Source organism: Platichthys flesus, chromosome 13 (genome assembly GCF_949316205.1).
Source record: "Platichthys flesus chromosome 13, fPlaFle2.1, whole genome shotgun sequence".
Taxonomy (NCBI): domain Eukaryota; kingdom Metazoa; phylum Chordata; class Actinopteri; order Pleuronectiformes; family Pleuronectidae; genus Platichthys; species Platichthys flesus.
The window spans coordinates 3,083,332-3,097,037 of NC_084957.1; the positions used below are offsets into that span (position 1 = coordinate 3,083,332).

The 13,706-nt window shown below is 43.6% G+C and overlaps 1 protein-coding gene across 2 annotated transcripts; it reads left to right on the forward strand.

The window, feature by feature from the left end:
* Positions 1 to 740: 740 nt before the first annotated feature.
* stat4 (signal transducer and activator of transcription 4) lies at positions 741 to 13,354 on the forward strand. 2 transcript variants are annotated; one of them, XM_062402979.1, is made up of 24 exons: positions 741 to 838; positions 996 to 1,124; positions 1,860 to 1,995; positions 5,900 to 5,998; positions 6,847 to 6,939; positions 7,028 to 7,106; positions 7,261 to 7,346; positions 7,478 to 7,629; positions 8,169 to 8,327; positions 8,651 to 8,743; positions 8,997 to 9,056; positions 9,213 to 9,233; positions 10,078 to 10,171; positions 10,372 to 10,416; positions 10,535 to 10,618; positions 10,702 to 10,800; positions 11,034 to 11,169; positions 11,464 to 11,516; positions 11,677 to 11,771; positions 11,931 to 12,067; positions 12,193 to 12,384; positions 12,488 to 12,533; positions 12,675 to 12,780; positions 12,938 to 13,354. In XM_062402979.1, the coding sequence occupies exons 2-24, from the start codon at positions 997 to 999 to the stop codon at positions 12,959 to 12,961; spliced, it is 2,217 nt and encodes a 738-aa protein (XP_062258963.1). In that variant the 5' UTR covers positions 741 to 838; position 996; the 3' UTR covers positions 12,962 to 13,354. The 2 variants fall into 2 exon arrangements, with proteins under 2 accessions (XP_062258963.1, XP_062258964.1); XM_062402980.1 differs by having other exon boundaries at positions 10,081 to 10,171.
* Positions 13,355 to 13,706: the final 352 nt, after the last annotated feature.

Here is a 13,706-nt window from a genome sequence, read left to right on the forward strand (position 1 = left end):
CAGCTTCATGATTTATTATAAACTTGTGTGACAGTGTGGTTTCACTCCTGATTGTGTCTCTGAAATACTGTGTTTTAATCTCAAACGTTATCATCCAGGCAGTAGACCTACACTCCGGCTGTTCGTGCAGTGCCTCAGTCCCCCTGTAGATGGCAGCACACACTTCTACATGTGTTAATGTGATAAATCCCAACACACATACTGTACTTTCCAGTGAAACGATCAGTTAATTCAGAACCTCTGTTTTTCATCAATTCACTTTTAAAGTTATGGATCAGTCAGTGAGCTGTCACAATTCTGATTACCGTTTTCATATAGTTTGTCGCTGGATGTTCATTGGGTAAATATATCATTGTTTAACATTATTATAATTTTGACTGTCCTAATTGGCCTGTGACTGAATGTCCAGGTGATGGTGTATGACTTCTGGCTGCAGGTCCCTGAGCAGGAAGGGTCAACGCTGCTGTTTGATAATAAACACTTGTAGTTCAGACACACTTTGTCCCTTAAACCGTGTTAATGTTCACGTTGCACATTTTAAAACACATCTAAAAATGAATGCAGGGACAAATTAAGTCAGATTCCACATTATCATTAAATATCATTATCACGTCCCCATATTGTATCATTCAATCGATCATTAGAAATTGTGTTGAGACGTGCTTTAAGGGTTTGTGTGTGCGCGCGTGTGTGTGTGTGAGGGACATGCCTACCTCAGAGTACAGCCCCCTGTATGTAAATGAGGTATTTTCCTGACAGGTTTAAAAACGAAAGTCAGAGTGAGAAACAAGAGCACATGGTGACTGAGTGACAGGAGGACTGCGCACGAACGTCTCAGGTAACAACTGCACTGACGCGAGTGTTGAATATGAATGAATTAACATGTCTCCTGATAGAAGATAGACTAGATAAAAGAGGACTGTGTGTGTGTGTGTGTGTGTGTGTGTGTGTGTGTGTGTGTGTCTGTGTGTGTGTGTGTGTGTGTGTGTGTGCAGCATGAGCCAGTGGAAGCAGATCCAGCAGCTGGAGATCAGACTCCTCGAACATGTGGATTATCTGTACGATGATAACTTCCCCATGGACATCCGACAGGGTCTGGCCAGCTGGATCGAGTCCCAGGACTGGTGAGTCCTCCTGTCACTCTCTCTCTCTCTCTATCTCTCTCTCTCTATCTCTCTCTCTCTCTCTCTCTCTCTCTCTCTCTCTCTCTCTCTCTCTCTCTCTCTCTCTCTCTCTCTCTCTCAGTCATGCACTAACCAAACTAAGAACCAACAACTTTGTGCATTTACTCATTTGCAGAGAAGGAAACAACATCTGTTAGAACAGTTGAAGAACAAAAGAACATAGGGTTCCATTCACTAAATTAAAGCTGCTCGATATCTGAGATCACGTAAGGGTGTAAAAGCAGAAAGGGGTTAATGACAGAGACAAGCGTCTGTCAGCCCACAACATGTCTGGCATCGCTGTAGTTTCCTGCAGACATCGAGTGTCACCGCCAGCGACATTCTGAACCTGTTGTACTTTCCCTGTTGACAGCAGACAAACACCAGTGACTCACTGGTGATCACAGGGGAGCGTTCAGCAGCAGATATCGCCCTCAGACACAGGAGATTCAATCAGGAGACTGAATAATGGACTGACACAACAGTCCATATTAATGTTACTGTCATTTTCCCTTTCACATCCATTTGGTTTCTTTTCTAAAAACACCAGAGAACAAAATGATGTGTTGAGTTTACTATTCTCTGTATATAACCATATGTTTGAAACCTGCTCAACGCTCCACGCCCTTCACTTCAAGCTTGAGTCAGATGTCTCCTGCCATCGTCTCCTAAACATCGGCCGCTGTGTGTTCTCAGGGACACGGCGGCTACCGACGAGTCCATGGCGGCGGCGCAGTTCAACAACCTGCTGTCCCAGATGGAGAGGGTGCGTTCACAGGAGCAGAACTTCCTGCAGAGGCACAACATGAAGATCATACAACAGCAGCTGCAGGTGGGTCACCCTGCGTTTCCCACGTCTTCTGGCGTCCTGCAGCCCTCAGATCCATCCTGAGCAGAGTTGTTCAAGGTCCAGGGTGTAAGAGTCAGGTGAAAGGATCTATTGGCAGGAATTTTATTTTAAAAAGTTTCATTTAAATTACATGAGTTGTTGTTTTCTTTACCTCACAATGGATCCTTAAATACTTTATATATAAATATTGTGTATTTACATCAGGAGCGGGTCCTCTCTACGGAGGCGGCCATGTTTTTTACAGTAGCCCAAACTGGACAAACTATACCTTTTGAGTTTTTTATGAGGACTGAAGCTACCACAGGTTCTCTCTCATGTTCAGAAGGGGAGGAGGGGGTGAGGGGCGTTCAGCTGCAATGTGACACTTCACCCCTAGATGTCACTAAATTCTACACACTGACCCTTTAAAGTTGCATTACTACAAAAATGCTTACATTTTGCCGTTGCAAGTTGCACAACAGAATAATTAGTTTGACTCTAGGAATTTTACCACACTTTGTATTTGACCTAATTGTCCCTCGGGGGCAGACAGACTCTGCCGCCTCGAAAAACATGAAGAAAGTAGGATTGCTCATTTTGTTATTCGACGTGACGACACAGTACTTTCTATATGACAAATAACTTCCACTCAGTGTGATCAGCATGTCTAGAGAGAAAGCTGCAACAGAGAATAAACAACCCAACGCTAAAGAAGTGAGAAAGGTCAGGACTGACGGAGAAAGATATGATATGAATATGAGCTCAGTGGATTATTTGACTTTTCTAACTGGTATAAGTGCAAAGCAAAGAAAAATAACCTCTAACTCAAGAGATTTTGGTTTGGACATTGTTGATTTTTGGGAATAGAACTTTGAGGAAGGCCAAAATAAATATTTATGTCAAAGAACGAATTGTGAGATTGTGGTTTGAAAGTTTGGATTTCTTGAGGGTGAAGACAGAATGCAAACACAAAGAAATGTTTCCTATTCTGACTTCGTCTGGGATGAAAAAGTGGACCAGAAACTACGTGGGTGTCAGTCAATCTAAAGTCCTTCTGACAAGGAGAAGTACTTTTGTGAACTGTTGTGTGTTTGCACTGGAGGTGACAGGGAAGTAAAAATGTGTCGGCTGTGTTTTCAGTTTGAGGGTGGTACTGCTTTTTATTATTTATGTGTTAGCACAGAGTGGCAGCGAGAGTTTTCACTGTCCACTGGCTCACATGTAAAGAGAAGCTGTTAGAGACCACAAGCATATTAGCTCTTTACAACAAGTAAAGAAAGTCTATTCTTTAAAAGAATTATACATTTATCACATAAAAAAACATATTGCTGTGCAGGTAACAAGCAGAAACTCTTGGATAAATAACAGGAGCGCGTCTAATTGCCTGTGTGTTGCCCTCAGTTTTTAAACTGGTCAGTGCAGTTGAGCATTTGAAGACATTGGCTACACAACAGACGACAATTTGTCTCTGTCTCTGTTGATCTTGTTTTCTCATGGTGACAGGAGCTCATGAGAACCGGGTCCCGGAGCCGTCACAGGATGCTCGGTCGAAGTGAGAGCTCTTTGAAAACCATCAGCACGCATTAGATTCTGGAAAAGACATGAACCTTTACTGAACAACCCTGTACCACAGTTTCCTGTGTGTGTGTGTGTGTGTGTGTGTGCGCGCCAGAAGTTAACACTTCTCATAGGAAGTAGTCACTCTTGTGTGGTTGTGAAGGGTATGTGTGTGTGTGTTGTTATCATTGTTATTGTTCTGATGTGTGAAGTTTGCATCATCAGCTTGTTCAACACAAGAGACATTTGAACAAACATCTGTTGGTTGGTCTCTTCATCCAGATTCAAGCAGGGAACAAATATCTGTCGCTCTTATTTGTGTTTGACCAGTGAAGGTGAGCTCCTGGATGTGTATTACATTAACACATCTGTGGAAAGAGCACTGAAGATATCCCCTGAAAAAGGGTTGTGCCGATTGGGTCACAATTACTCCTCGTCTTTAGTGAGTCCTCCTAAGAACAGTTCTACAAGTTCTCCAGGTTCCCAACTTTTCAGAATAAAAGTTCTGGAATCCAGCTGGATAGAAAGCATTACAGCAAACATTGTGCCTCTACGCTGAAGAACAAAAGAGGAAGTGATTCTATCGATGTTGTTTTCATGGTGGAGATCAGCAGCTGGGACTCCCATGAATGCCCCCCCCCCCCTCCATTAACTATACAAGCTGATTAAATGACGGGTTCTCCAGGTTTGTGTTCCACAGACGTGTGTGTCTGTGGAATTAGTGGGTAGACTGGTAGACTATGGCTACAAGGGGAAACTTGAACAATCATTTGTTGTTTTGTCTCATCACCCAGATTATTCAGACAGAGTCATTTCTCAGTCGTTTGACCTTCACTGATCGTCATCAGATCGTCATCAGAAAAATCAGACCTCGTTATTTTGTCACTTTCACACGGATCTGAATTGCGTAAACACCCCTGTTCTAAGAGCACCAACGATATTCCTAGAAAACGTTTGGCTGAGTAAGCAGGTCAGCGTGTGATGAGCAGCTTTAGAGACATTAAACTAATCTGCAGCCATGAAGGTGTTTGCTTGTTGCTGTGATGAAAGTGAGCGTGTAGGTGTGTTGATGCTTCCTCAGGCGTCATTCTGCAGGGGCTGGAGCTGGTGCACGACAACTTAGTCAAAGCTGGAGGCGAGAATGAAAAGAAAGATTCCTCTCCCCACAGCAGAATCACATCGATAGAGTCATGTGATTAGAAGACGCTATGGAGGCGGGAGTTTGACTGGGGGACAGTGAGGCTCCTCCATGTTTAGAGCCATTCCACTGCCGTCGTCCCTAAGCACAAGAAACAAATATCAGTGTCCAGACCGAGTAAAGTGCTCACAGTCCTGGTTTAACACAAGCCTGTTTGAGATGAGTAGGCCTCTCCCTGATCGGAAGCAGAAGGGCCTTTCCAACTTTCACTTCACTTTTTAATGCGGTTGATTACATCGCTGGAAAATGTGAAATCCAGTGTGTTTTTGAGTTCGACCCAAACCAGTGAAGACTAAAGGTGTCTCCGGCCTTGTCTGTCCTGTGTGGTGCACACATCCGTGCTCACAATCTACTGCTGCTGATCCAAATCCTGGCCTGAAACTCACATTTTTATTGATTATCAGGCTGATAAACGATTGAAAATAGTGTGAGGCTGATTCCAGACTCCAAATTAATATACTAATTTTGTGCGGGTTGCACCAAACTTTTCATTTTTAAGATGTTTTAAAGTCCTGAATGAAACAGAATGGTCTTTTTTTAACCAGAGTCACACCCTTGAAATGTTCTCCCTGATTCAAACGAGCGTTATGGTTACAGGCTACGACGCATTAGGAGGAAGAACATTGGTTCATGCTCCAAGTATCTGATCACACCTTATACATATGCCTGATTTTCACTGACGTCCATGAAATGTTATCCTTCCGTCTGTTGCTCGTCCAGTTAAACCTCATTCCTTCGGTGATCCGGCACATGAAAGTTCTTCCCGTAAAAACTCTTTCCTCCTCAGCAGGGGCTTGGTTTTTCGATCACTTCTAAAATCTCCATGATTTTTTTGATTTTTTTACCGAACCCCAGTTTGCCCCTGAGAGCTGTGCATGTGTGATTGATCTGTGATGGAGCACACACATGATGCACTGTATGTGTGTGAATGGGTGAATGGCAAATCTGTATTGTGCTTTGAGTGTTGATCAACTACTGGGACTAGAAAAGCACAATGTTGAAACCATTCACCACAACCACAACGCCCAAACATTAATGAGAAAACAGGTCCTTATATAACTGTGTCACTTCCTTCTTTGTTCATTTATCATCTCTTTGTCACCATTGTGTTTTTGTCACTTGAGTTATGTGTGTGTGTTTGTGTGTCCATAGATTAAATACACAACCAACCCCACTGTCATGGCCAGAGTTATCTCCACCTGCCTCAGGGAGGAGCGTCGTATCCTCTCCAGCGCTTGCATGCAGGAACAGGTTTGTCACAGCGTCTCCCTCAGAGGGAAAGTCCCTGCTGCTGGTAAACCAGTCCTGCTACCAGGAAGACACATGTGCTAAATACTTTACACCCACACGTTCCCAGTCACCTCACTCAATTCCCAACAAACTGCTTGGAGTGGAAAATTACTTAAGGTAATTAAAGGGCTGCACGCACAATAGAATACAGTGGAAGTAAATGATGAGCTCTTCTTCATACACAAAATATGAAACATACCTCCATACGTCTCCTGTGGTGTCATCCAAGCCTCGACTTTCAAATTCGACTCGAGGTCATTTACGTTATTTATGTTTTTATCCTAAATGTCGCCTGTGATCCACACTGGGACCCGGCTCCAGAGACAGAGGACATTTAGGATAGAAACACGGTATAAAAGACGGTGTTTACGTTGGAAGATGTGGTCACCTGTTACTTCAACTGTAGTGGAAGTGTTTTGTGGACTCAGACACTTCACACACCACCTCCATCATAGACTAGGGGTGAGGAGATAGTGAGTGAATTTAAATGTTGGGGTGAACTATCCCTTTATCATTACAGCGTTTGCATTTATCTAGCAGCTCCACTGAACCACTACATGGCTGAAGCCTGCAGCATGTTTAGTCAACATCCTGAAAATGCACTGCCAGTGTAGCGTTTGTGTCTTATTTTGAAATCAATCAATTTCATTTTGTATTTTATGTTTAAAACAACTGGAGTCCCCTGAAGTTTTGTACTATTCTTTATCCAAGCATTACATAATGAAGCTTGGATGACTGGTGTTGATCTGGTGTTTGACCTTTATGTTTAAAAACCTTATTTATAAATTAATATGTGAATTCCTGAACAGGGTCCTCTGGAGAAGTCCTTACAGAACTCGGTGGCCTTTGAGAGACAGACGAACCTGGACAACCGAGTCGGGATCATCCGGGGCAGCGTGCAGGTAACGGAGACACAACATAACCCCAAACAGAGATATTATATTTTGTTCTAAGCCTGGAAATAAAATAACTGTGTGTGTCTTTGTCTAGATGATGGACCAGGCTGTGAAACACATTGAGGACATACAGGACGACTTCGACTTCCGGTACAAGACTCTCCAGTCTCGGGGTGAGGCCTCTTTTAAGAAGGGCAGATAAACTGTGGAAAGAAGCTGGATGCTAAATTTAAAACTGTGTTATTTCCTACTTGTGTGAACAAAAATATCTGCACAGTCTCAATGGGCTCTTAACTATATATTTGTGGTTTTGTGTGTGTGTGTCAGAATCGTCAGATAGAAACTCTGAAGCGATGAAACTGGAAGTGATGAGACTGCAGGAAATGCTCAACAGGCTCGACTTTAAAAGGAAGGTGAGCATTCGTATTATCCTGCAGAGGTCTGGACTGTGAGGGCCAGGACTCACACAATGCCTCCAAACATAGAAGCACAAACACAGACCCACAACATGACGTGATTTACTCTCCACAACCCCCCCCGTTAGGAGATCGTGTCTAAGATGGACGTGGTGGTCAAGGAGATCGATGACCTGATGACCTCTCAGCTCAACCCGGAGCTGCAGGACTGGAAGCGCAGGCAGCAGGTGGCCGCCATCGGGGGTCCGCTGCTCACCAGCCTGGACCAGCTGCAGAGCTGGTAATGAGCGTCCCGGAGTGACCTGGAGTCTCAACCTTCATCTGCACCTCTTTCTGCTGTGTGTCAAACTCGTATGTAGACGAACATGAACAGAACATGTGGATATACGTTGAGTATCGTCTTCTAATCAAACCAAATAATTGAACCACTGAGGGGCGACCATGAAGAGCCTGTAGGACATGTGTATTCATTATTGACCGTTCACTGCATAACTCAGTACAGTGAGCCATTTATTAATGTTTACAGTCGGTTCATATCGACCTCAGCTCAGGAAGATCAGAGTCCATATTCATCACAGCCAAGTTTCCACGAAACTCTCACATGATGTCACTCAAATACCTGCAGCTCATCACGTGGAGCTCACCGATGGATTTCCCTCTGCTCATACTCCACCCGGTGTTCAAAGTACAACACTGCAGAACAGAATATGACAAACAACCACAGCCGGTGTAACAGAGACGCTAAAAACTGGGTCAAGCTCGGCTCTGACGAGTGTTTCCTCCTTTCATGACCCCTCTCTCTCTCCCGTCCCTCCTCAGGTTGTCTCTGACGGCCCAGAGTCTCTTCCATGTCAAGCGTCAGCTGGACAAACTGGGGGAGCTGGTCGTGAAGGTCACGTACGAGAGCGACCCCATCCCGCTGCAGAAGCCTCAGCTGGAGGAGCGAGTGAAATACCTCCTCTATCACCTCATCAAGAGGTACTGAGAACGCCACGCAGCACGAACCAATGACACACAACCTCAGTAGGAACTAGGAACGATGCTTTCTGACCGGGAGCGTGTCGGTTTCACAACTTCATATCTGTGCGGTCCTGTGTTCCTGCACATTGCACACAAAGAGATGAGAACACAAACATGTGTAGAGAGGACACAACCTCCTCCTTCACCTGCAGCAGAGAAAGTGGCAGAACAAAGAAGATGACAAACACAAACCCCCGCGGTGTAAACACCCTGTCGCAGGCATGAGTGACACAAACACAATGACACGTGATTTCAAATGAGGTGCGCTTGTTTGTTCTCAGCTCCTTCGTGGTGGAGAAGCAGCCGTGCATGCCCACACATCCACAGAAACCCCTCATCATCAAGACGGGGGTGCAGTTCACCACCAAAGTCAGGTACAATCATGTGTTGTTGTTGTGTTGTTCCTGTTTACAACTCATAACCCAGGACTCCTCGGGGATATTTCATGGATCTATAGGAGACTGATTTCTTTAAATGTGTATTTTGGTGTAGGCTACTGTGGCCATTCTAGGTTAAATCATATTTTGTATGTGTTATCTGATTATTTGTTATTACCTGGTGACAGATGTGTTGTGTTGTTGAATGAGAACTCAGTGAAACATGTGTTCTCTTCCTGATTTCTCTCAGACTCCTGGTGAAACTCCCAGAAGTGGATTATCAGCTGAAAGTGAAAACCATATTTGACAAGTAAGATTAGTCTCAACATGAAAGTTTCAACATGCATAAGTGTATATAACCCTGAGTGGTTATGTGTGTATATATGCATCTATATGTATTGTAAAAATCATTTGTCTCTCAGCAATAATCTTTTTAATTGTTTCTTTTGTGCGTTTGTGTTTCCAGGGACCTCCCCCCCGGCAGAGTGTGAGTACACACAACCTCAAACCGGGACGTACTGATGATGTTTAATTTTAGCACAGAAAGAAGAAGTGAAACAAGATTTCAGTTTTTAAGACGAGAGGCAAACCCTGTACTACACAAGTGCAGTGAGTTGTGAGTCTGTTCTGAAGAAAGAACCACACACATAGGGTTGGGGGGGGGGGAAGCTGCCACTTTTGTGGAGGAGGAAATGTTTGGTTCAGTGGTCGACTGTGAGGATGACGTTGGTCGAAGGGGTTTCGTAATTTCTCAAGAAACAACTCAGACGAGCACCTCTCAAGAAATTCTCTTTTATTCTTTTAATATTTTGACATTTTTCTCATTAAATAACAACTTAATTCTCCATCATTATATCATTATTCTATCAAATTCACACGTTTTTTCTTTTTTCTTGAATAACTGAATATCAACCTTTGTGGCTTCTTTAATTACTTTAAAGTTATTGGATATTTTCGTGACTTTTCCCGACCTCACCCATAGATCTCATAGATTTTACAGTAATCAGATGTTGTCACATTCCTGATTTTAGCAGCTACTCTTCAATTGAGTTGTATTTTTATTTACATGTTTAATGCCAAATCACAAGACCTTATCTCGAGACACTTTTCACTCAACGGTCGAGTGGAGACCTGACAATGAGGAATGGCTTTGTGACTGTGACAGAAAAGTTTCAACAGGAAGAAACCTCCAATAGAACCACACTCATTTTGTGGAATGTGTGTGTGTGTGTGTGTGTATCTGTGTGTGTGTGTGTCTTCAATAAATCAGTTCAACCTGCTGCACTTGTGTTAAATCTTTGCTTTCGTGCTTTACCCCCTTTACTTCTCAGAAGTCGGCAGTTTTTCATCCTGACCAATAACACTAAAGTTATGGATATTGAGGACTACTCCAATGGCTGCCTCTCTGTCGACTTCAGACACCTGGTAAGACAATCACTGTTTGATTGTGTTCATGCGTTTGTGTTATTTATTACACCTGGGAAGAGCAATAGCCATCATATGGTATCAGTGTAATAAATCCAAACAGTAGAATTAATCAATTTTCACATAAACTTGCAATAAATACTTAGTCGATGGTGATTCGTTGTATTGAAGCCACTTGATGTTGAGTTTGTATCTTTCAGCAGTTAAAAGAGAAGAAATATATCAATGGCACAAAGGGGAGCGAGGTAAGAAATGCAGTGTTGTGTGTTACGTTCAGTTTCATTGTGTTTTCTGAATAGAAATAAAACAGTGAGCTCCATCATCTTCATGATCCTAATGCCGTGTTGTGGGGGTGTTTCCCAGGGTCTGCTCTCGGTGACAGAAGAACTTCACTCTCTGAGTTTCGAGGCTTGCTTCACGGTGCAGGGCCTCACCATCGACCTGGAGGTCAGTGTTGATTATTTTTTTATTTGGCGCTTGCTGTTGTTGCAGCAACTTGCTTATTGTGTTTGTGAACTCCACTGTTTCAGACGTGCTCCCTGCCGCTGGTGGTCATCTCCAATGTGAGCCAGCTGCCCGGAGGCTGGGCCTCGGTCATGTGGTACAACCTGCTGACGCACGAGCCGCGGGTGAGCCCACACATTCTGACGCATATTTTCAAATGTCCATTGAAAAAGTGGAAACCAGTTGCCAGTTTACGGCACAGGTACATCTAGATAAAGCTAAATGAGAACAACAGCTTGTGGCGTTGATTCAACTTTATGGTTTTGTGGTGAACGTTTGTGGTACAGTTGAATTTTGTTGCGTTATTACTTTGAGATGTGAACCTTCCTCTTCCCGTCTCCTTTCTATCCATTCACAGAACTTGGCGTTCTTTGGAAACCCGCCTCGGGCCAGCTGGAGCCAGCTCTCTGAGGTCCTGAGCTGGCAGTTCTCCACCTTTGCAGGTCGCGGCCTCAACAAGGAGCAGCTCAACATGCTTGGAGAAAAGCTTCTTGGTAGGTTCACCCTTGAGCTTGAGTTTTCTCTGGGTACCACGGCTTCCCGGCACTCCACCTCTACCCTCAAAGGGAAAGCGATGTAGATGATGGATGGATGAGTGGATGTTAGGGATGAGTGGATGAAAAAGGGAGGAAACCTTTGTGAGGTAGCCACTACTCCTACATCACATAGAGAAATAGAACAACACTGCCCCCTAGTGGTCGGGCTTAGGGGTGAATTTGGAAAGGGCCTTTTTGTGTTGTGTACCTTGATGAAGTCACGTAATGTTATTAACATTATCTTTCATGTAGGTCAGCACGTCTCCTGCAATGACTACCACGTGTCCTGGTCAAAGTTCTCCAAGGTAACTTTTGAATCACACAATCCCATGTGGTCTCAAATCAAATGTGGTTCTGCCATCTAGTGGTTAAACGAAAAAATATATAATATCTCTATAACGTGATGTTTTAAATGGCAACGAGTGCTTCTCTCTCTCTCTCTCTCTCTCCTCGTGCGTCTTCAAGGAGAATATCTCAGGAAAGCCGTTCGGTTTCTGGATGTGGTTGGACTCCATCCTCGAGCTCATCAAGAAACACCTGCTGCCAGTTTGGAACGAGAAGTGAGCGGCTGACGATGTCTCCGTCCATCTTAACCACATGTTCTCACAGGATGTTAAAAAACATAGCATAAAGGGCCAGTGGGTCACATTGAGACATTTGTAGACTTCTATCTTTCTCGGTCTGCAGATTCTCAAAGAGACCTTTTTATTTGTTTTCAGCTACATCATGGGTTTCGTGAGTAAAGAGCTGGAGCGTTCCCTGCTGAAGGACAGAGAGCGAGGCACCTTCCTCCTACGCTTCAGTGAGAGCCACCTCGGAGGAATCACCTTCACCTGGGTGGAGCATAGTGACAACGGTGAGCTCTCTTTCAAATCCACCATTTCCACAAACCCTCAGTGTCAATGATCCCCACAAATTAAGAAGTATTGATTATTCCCTGCGATGCTACACCTGGCTAACGATGATAAGTTCTTGCGACAGGAGAAGTGAAGTTCAACTCTGTGGAGCCGTACACCAAGAACCGGCTCAGCGCCCTCCCGTTCGCCGACATCATTCGAGACTACAAGGTGATCTCAGACGGGGTCGTCCCGGAGAACCCTCTCAAGTTCCTCTACCCCGACATCCCCAAGGACGAGGCCTTCGGGCGGCTGTACAACAGTCAGCCCAGCAAAGGCAAGAGAGCACACACCCCCCCATGTCTTCCTCAAGAGATCATGTTTTTCACAGCATGGATCTCTAGTGGCTAACGTTTCTCATGTCATTGTTCAATTTTCAGTCACTCCATACATAACATCGACCCTGATCCCCATCTCTGAATTACGGTGAGTTGATTATTACATATATGGTTGACCTTTATCGTAGTTTTACTGACATTGTGCCGACCCACAGCATTTTGATTTAATATGAGTTTCTCCTGATGGGAGTCAGGCCCCTCACCTGTATGATTCATATTTTTATTCCAGCTCTCACACCAGCACCTCGTCCCCTGCCTGCCAGTCTCCTGAGCCCCCGATGACTCCTGGCGAGTTTAACATGCTCAACGATCAGCTGTGCTTCGACATCGACACGGTATGTTTGCATCACTTTGATTCATAATTCATAAGAGTTATTTTGAAAGTTCACGTTGAGCAAATACTGGAATGTATCAATAAACCCGAGCTGTGTATAATGCGTCTTTCCTTTTTGTTATGTAGACTAATCGTCATCTTCTCCTTTTACTTTGCAGATGAGTTCCCCATACTCAGAGTGAAGCCACATTCCCACTGACCTGAAACCAGTCTCCCATCAACGTTGTGATGATCATGAAAATTAATGTTTTAACTATTGATTAGTTCTATGAGGCTGTCGTTGTATATATGACGATTTAAAATTGTTCAGTTTGACTGCAATGTTGATATTAGCTTGCTTTTTTTTTATTTCTGTATTACTTTGTTGTAATTGTTGCAGTGGAAACTGTGTGGTAGTTACACAATCTTTTGATTTGACCTGCGTTGCAAACACAACTTACTTATCTGTTCCTTGTTACTTCACCTGCCGCCCATCAACCATGAGGAGGAAACGTGAAGACATAAACTTCCCTCAGAAGTCTGTTGAGCTTTGACTTTGGAAGCAGCTGGAATTAAAAATGCCTATGAGTAACTTTTTTATCTGTCAAGAATCACGTGATTCCAGGAGACTGAGGATGGATGACTCAATCAAAACAATGAGGCCACACAAGCTTCCTTGTCAATCCAGTTCCTCAGTTAGATTATAATCTTACTCTGATTGAGATCTAAAAAGTTTAAAAATAGTTTTCAAATGTACTTATTTGTTACAAACATATACTGACATGTTTTTTTTGGGTGTTGTGTTGCACAAAACACTTTTAAACTTTTGAAACATGACAACATGATCCATGGTAATGCATCTTTTAAAATGATCGTGGGAATGTGAATACACCCAACACATTCAAGATTTTTACTATCATATGCACAACAATAACATTAAGCAGTCGC

Coding starts and splice junctions, on each gene's coding strand:
- stat4 (XM_062402979.1), top strand. CDS start 997: ATGAGCCAGTGGAAGCAGATCCAGCAGCTGGAGATCAGACTCCTCGAA. Junction 11,517..11,676: donor CCTGGTCAAAGTTCTCCAAG/GTAACTTTTGAA, acceptor TGCGTCTTCAAG/GAGAATATCTCAGGAAAGCC. Junction 12,534..12,674: donor ATCCCCATCTCTGAATTACG/GTGAGTTGATTA, acceptor TTTTTATTCCAG/CTCTCACACCAGCACCTCGT.